Raw genomic sequence first — 6,944 nt, 5'->3', positions numbered from 1 at the left:
ACATCATGTGTTGTCTTCATTATAACACTTATATAAGACTTTTAAAATAATTTTGATAGTAGGCTAATTTAGCAAATATAGACACTTACATCATGTGTTGTCTTCATTATAACACTTATATAAGACTTTTAAAGTAATTTGATAGTAGGCTAATATAGCTAATATAGACACTTACATCATGTGTTGTCTTCATTATAACAATTTTATAAGACTTTTAAAGTCATTTTGATAGTAGGCTAATATAACTAATATAGACACTTACATCATGTGTTGTCTTCATTATAACTCTTATATAAGACTTTTAAAGTAATTTTGATAGCAGGCTAATATAGATAATATAGACACTTACATCATGTGTTGTCTGTCCGCCCTGAGATCGGTAGGTTGTGAGTTCAAACCCTGGCCGAGTCATACCAAAGACTATAAAAATGGGACCCATTACCTCCCTGCTTGGCACTCAGCATCAAAGGTTGAAATTGGGGGTTAAATCACCAAAAATGATTCCCGAGCACGGCCACCGCTGCTGTCCACTGCTCCCCTCACCTCCCAGGGGGTGATCAAGGGTGATGGGTCAAATGCAGGGAATAATTTCGCCACACCTAGTGTATGTGTGACAATCATTGGTACTTTAACTTTGACTTCATTATAACACTTATATGAGACTTTTAAAGTAATTTTGATAGTAAGCTAATATAGCTAATATAGACACTTACATCATGTGTTGTCTTCATTATAACACTTATATAAGACTTTTAAAGTCATTTTGATAGCAGGCTAATATAGACACTTACATTATGTGTTGTCTTCATTATAACACTTAATTAAGACTTTCAAAGTAATTTTGATAGTAGGCTAATATAGCTAATATAGACACTTACATCATGTGTTGTCTTCATTATAACACTCTTCAAGTAATTTTGATAGTAGGCTAATATAGCTAATATAGATACTTACATCATGTGTTGTCTTCATTATAACACTTATATAAGACTGTACATTTTTTGCGGCTCCAGACCGATTACTTTTTTGTATTTCTGGTCCAATATGGCTCTTTCAACATTTTGGGTTGCCGACCCCCGTGTTATATGGTAAACTCGCTAACTGATCGCCACACACAGAAGTAAACGTTTTCGACTGAATAAGAAGACAGGTCAACTCCAAATGTTTATTAAATACTTACTAAACTACTCCACGGGCAACCAGTTGGCAAAAAAACAATGGCTTAGCTAAATGACTCCTAGCTAGCAGAACATGCTAGTTTAAAATGAGATTGCTTTTTTACAGTTTCCTTTGGTCCAAAAGAGAACATTACTTGAAAATATCAAATTAATATCGAAAAATGTTAGGTTGACTCCTCTAAAATGAATACAGTACTATATTCACGTCGGGTCAGCGTATCATTACCATGTAATGACAAAGAACTGCCAGAAGATGGCAGTGTTTCTCTTAAGAACAAAGAAATTCTCTTGTCATTTTTTTAGTGTAAATACATTTCTATTCAGTTACAATGTGTGTAACAACGGATGACTGAGTAACGGTACATTTCCCAACTGCATATTAAGCTGAATAGACACGTAGGCTGGTTACAGATACACTTCTAATTACAAAAAAAGCTTACATTAGTTGCATTACAGCATCTGTAAAAAATGTTCTTCAGTTTACATTTCAGCTTCTCTGGTATGACATGGAATGGTCTTGTTTTTTCCTGTCAGCTTTGTATCTTTACACTTTTATTTCAACTAGGCTTTTATAGATCACAAAACTGAGCTTGCATGTCAAATGTGCACGTCACAGCACAGAACACACCCAATGAGGGTGTGAGGGGAAACAAAAACACACATTAGAACTGTGGATCGTGTGTGAACATGCATGAGTCCTGCATATACAGTAAAAGATGTTTTACATTCACAGTAGCAGAGGGACATTGAACTTGAGAGAGACAATGTACAGAACAGGCCAAAAGTTTGGACATACTTTCTCATTTCAATGCGTTTTCTTTATTTTCATGACTATTTACATTGTAGATTGTCACTGAAGGCATCAAAACTATGACACCTGTGAAGTGAAAACCCTTTCTGAAGCCCATCGAGAGAATGCCAAGAGTGTGCAAAGCAGTAATCACAGCAAAGGGTGGCTATTTTGAAGAAACTAGAATATAAAACATGTGTTCAGTTATTTCCGCTTTTTTGTTAAGTACATAACTCCATATGTGTTCATTCATAGTTGTGATGCCTTCAGTGACAATCTACAATGTAAATAGTCATAAAAATAAAGAAAATGCATTGAATGAGGAGAAGGTGTGTCCAAACTTTTGGCCTGTACTGCATACAAACAATAAAAGTCTCTAATGGTGAACAGACTTACTAGATATTAGACCGGAGTCTCTCTTTTAGGTCCACACACACTCACACACAGACGTCATCGTCTATGACCGGCAGCAGCCAGAAGTTCTCATTTCTTTGTTGACGTACTCCTGCAACTGGAACTTTGGCTCATCGGGCTCCTTCATGGTCCTGTGCTTCAGTTCTCTAACAGACAGAAGACAGCAACACTAGTCAGTGCTGGCTAATCTTATCTATCAGAGCAATACATCTGCCTAAAGGGATAAGTGCATTTTGAGACATGTGCTTATAATCTGACATAATGGCGATTGGCTGGGTGGGAATGGACAAGGAAGGACATATCATGCTTCGAGAATTGGGAATATTTCAATATACTGCTTTGGCCATGTTTTATACCAGATTTTTAGCAACACAACATCATTTTGACTTCCTAGTTTATTAAACGTTATTTACTGTATCTAGGGTAAATAAAAACAGATTGTCATGTGCAACGCTGACCTAGCAAATATGCAGCAGTCACATGTTAGAGATGTTGACGTGTGACGATAATCTGTCATCCTTTAACCATTATTAATGCTAGCCCCTTCAGCTAATTTTGCAAGTATAAATCTCAGATTCACATTTTGGTACGTGACACATGGTAACTGTTAAAGTTAGCATGCTAGCTGTTTAGTAACTCATGTTGCTGGTATACCCAGAGGCTCTAATACAGGGCTGTCAAATGTACGGCCCGCGGGCCGAACAGGTTTTATCCGGCCCGCGGGTTCAGTTTGCTAAGTATGAAAGTGAGCCAAATTTTTTTAATGAAAGAAACCACTGTTCTAAATGTGTCCACTAGATGTCGCAATAGCAATTGTTTGTATCTTTGTAGATGATGCTACAAATGTAAAAAAAAACAAAAAAACACATGGTGTTAGTGCACCAGTCGAGGAAAATGAGCAAACTACATAAATAACATCTCGTAATTTGATTTTGATATAATTTTTTTATCTTTGTATCCATTTTCTACCTTTTGTTGAAAATTAACACCAATGAGTTGATTGACATTATCACATAATTTATTCAGAAAGTATAAATAACGACAAATAAAGGTAGAATATTATTAACCGCAACATGTAAGTGTAAAAAAACCCCAACAACATTATGTATTGTACATTTTCAGAATGTGCTTGTTCTATTTTTAAATACAGAAAACAATCGGAAGTTGTCTTTATTTTTAAGTTATCGTGCCGTGGTTTTTCTCCATGTGGCCCCTGATCTAAAATTTGTTTGACACCCATGCTCTAATATGTTGGTACTGTTAGCATGCTAGTTTTTGTTTTGTTATTTTTAGCTCATTTTGCATACGTATTTAAACAGGAAAATTCCTGTTAAAATTAAAGACCTATTTTCCAAGGGAGTCATGGCCAAGAGGTAGCAACGTTCACACAAAGTTACAAGAAACCAAGAAACAACAAAAGAGTTAGATGAGGAAACACAAATTAATTGCAACAAGAGCCCATTACTGAGGCAGTAACGAATGATCCCAGATAAACACCAAACAGTAACAGTCATACATTTTGTAGAGTTGAGAATCTTTGGAACCTCAAAATATGATTCAATTCCAATTCTTGGGGTGACGAGTCTATTTCAAAATCGATTCTCGATTGAAAACGATTCTCATAATATATTATTTGGTACATAAATTACAGACGCAGACATCGGTCTCTTTCCAGAGACAAGAACCGTATGCACACCAGATCCTTTTCCAGCTCAAAGAGTCATTCTTCGTTTAACGACAGAAAATGAGGCCATTTTTATAATAATTGGAGCACATACTTGTTGGTCAGAAAAAACATTCATGAAGTTTGGTTCTTTTATGAATTTATTATGGGTCTACTGAAAATGTCCATGTCAGAAAACCAACAAATTTAGCAAAACTGCACCAATTTTGTCAAGAGGAGTGGTCAAACATTCAACCAGAAGCTTGCCAGAAGCTTGTGGATGGCTACCAAAAGCACCTTATTGCAGTGAAACTTGCCAAGGGACATGTAACCAAATATTAACATTGCTGTATGTATACTTTTGACCCAGCAGATTTGGTCACATTTTCAGTAGACCCATAATAAATTCATAAAAGAACCAAACTTCATGAATGTTTTTTCTGACCAACAAGTATGTGCTCTTATCACTCAATCACAAAAAAATAAGAGTTGTAGAAAGTATTGGAAACTCTAGACAGCCATGACATTATGTTCTTCACAAGTGTATGTAAACTTTTGACCTCAACTGTATATATACAGATAGATAGTACTTTATTGATTCCTTCAGGAGAGTTCCCTCTTATATATGTATATATATATATATATATATATATATATATATATATATATATATATATATATATATATATATATATATATATATATATATATATATATATATATACAAATATATATATAGAATAAATATATATATAAATATATATATAAATATATATAAATATATATATATAAATAAATATATATATATATATATAAATATACATAAATATATATATATATATATATATATATATATATTTTTTTTTTATATATATATATATATATATATATATATATATATATATATATATATATATATATATATATATATATATATATATATATATATATATATATATCACAAAATGTTAATCGATCTAATGAAAGAAAATAGAGCAACCCCAACTCCAACCCAATCCCAGCTTTTCAATGAAGCAATTGAGAAGACATACACATACAATACTTATTAGATACAATACAAAAAAGATTATATATGATTTATTATATATTTTGTCACTTAACGCTATCTGGCTTGCATGCAAACTGTTAGGATTTCAGTTCGACTTTTCAGCATTCACACGCAATTTCTCCTGAAAATTGCATTTTGTAGTTACTAATATTAGTTATAATACATTAAAACAGTACAGTATTTTGACTACGAGCTCTGTGTATGTGCTTATACTGCCATCTGGTGTCTACTTTTAAGTCTGTGTGGAATAAAATGTGTAAAACATCAAGACCGTATTTGTTTACCGATTCCTGTTAGAATCCGGTGATTTTTTTTTTTTTTGATAAGTTTATGAGCATATTTAAAACATTTGATAACAGATTAATAAAATCCCAGGTTGATTTAATGTTTGTAATAGAAAAAGCCTCAAAACATCCCAAATTGTGCCGCAACTTTAATAAAAAGGTGCCACAAATTCAGGCGTTTAAATGCACAAGCACAAAAAAAGCCCGACAAATCCTGGAGGGACCGATTTAAAAAAAAGGTTGATATCGGGAACACACTGTGCTCAAATAAATATTTGTTCTTCATTTCACGGCAGATGTCATGTATTGATGCAGGAAGTGAACAAAGAAACAAGCTGCCACCTTACTTCAGCAATGGCTTTAGAGGTAACAACAGTAACGCATGATTGTGTCACATCTTCTGTTACTAATCTGGATTGGGTCTATGCGGTTATGGTTGACTCACTTTGCCACAGCTGTGAAGGCCAGCTCGACATTCATTCCAGACCTGGCACTCGTCTCCATGAAGGGCACCCCAAACTCCTGCACAGGAGAACATGGAGACAGTACAGTGTGTGCAAATTTCCTTGTACTTTGTAAACACTTAGATTTTAAATGGTTTCCGAAAGTGGATCATTTTAGTACATTGTTCAATTTCATTGCTTAATCGATCCAATAAATTAGCCATCAGCGAAGAAAAATCCAAAGATTAGCCGCACCTTTGTATAAGCCTCAGGGTTCAAAGCTTGGGAAAAAAGTAGCGGCTTCAAGATGCAGATGCACTAAATTTTAAATTGACGCCTTGTGCAGAATTGGCTACTTTTGGAATTCCACCAAACTATCAAAAAATGAAGCAGACTTTTAGGGATAGTATCGCCTTTGCATCATTGATAGCTCGTAGAAGGATTTTATTGGAGTGGAAATCACAGTTTGTCCCCAAGGCCTCCCTATGGCTTAAGGACCTCATGTTTTTCTTAGATTTAGAGAAAATTAAATATGATCTGAGGGGTACAGCAAAACAATTTGACTTGACCTGGGGCTGTATGATTAGTTCCATAGCTAAATTAAAGACACTGTAGGATAAATGTGACACTCACTGTTGACAATGAACCTTTCCACTTCCCTCTTTTTTCTTTGTTGTTGTTGTTTTTATTCAGTGACACTTCTCTGTATGTTTGTGATTTTTATTTTTGTTGTTACTTTTTTTCCTTTTAGTCGGTCCGTGTGATTCTCTATCTGCTTGTGGTGAAGAGGGAGGCAGTACATTGCTACCTACTGTGACTGAAATGTAGGACGGGGGGTGGGAGGGGGTGTCATTAGTTTACTTGTATTATTATTATATTTTTTTTCTTTTGTATTATTTTTTTTTGGGGGGGGGGGGGGGGGGGCAAAAAAAATAAAAATAAAGGTAACACTTTAGTATGGGGAACATATTCTAAGTAACAAAGACTTAATTTAGAGTTATTTGGCTAGGGTTAGAGGGTTAGGGTTAGGGTTAGGGTTAGGGTTAGGGTTAGGGCTGGTTATATAATACGGCCATGCAGAATAAGGCATTAATAAGTACTTA

At 34.4% G+C, this 6,944-nt stretch overlaps 1 protein-coding gene across 1 annotated transcript in view; it reads right to left on the bottom strand.

Annotated features, from left to right (window-relative positions):
* Positions 1–1,081: 1,081 nt before the first annotated feature.
* The window catches only part of LOC133655061 (ras-related protein Rab-26), a 142,836-nt gene continuing 136,973 nt past the window's right edge, over positions 1,082–6,944 (bottom strand). The window contains exons 8-9 of the mRNA XM_062054967.1: positions 5,844–5,920; positions 1,082–2,528 (exon numbers count right to left, since the gene is read on the bottom strand). Coding sequence (XP_061910951.1) covers positions 2,426–2,528; positions 5,844–5,920 — 180 coding nt within the window. The 3' untranslated portion in view covers positions 1,082–2,425. The remainder of the gene's footprint in view (positions 2,529–5,843; positions 5,921–6,944) is intronic.

The sequence above is a fragment of the Entelurus aequoreus genome, linkage group LG08 (assembly GCF_033978785.1).
Source record: "Entelurus aequoreus isolate RoL-2023_Sb linkage group LG08, RoL_Eaeq_v1.1, whole genome shotgun sequence".
Lineage (NCBI taxonomy): Eukaryota > Metazoa > Chordata > Actinopteri > Syngnathiformes > Syngnathidae > Entelurus > Entelurus aequoreus.
The sequence above is the reverse complement of the archived record's forward strand: the minus strand, read 5'-3'. Positions and strand labels throughout refer to the sequence as shown.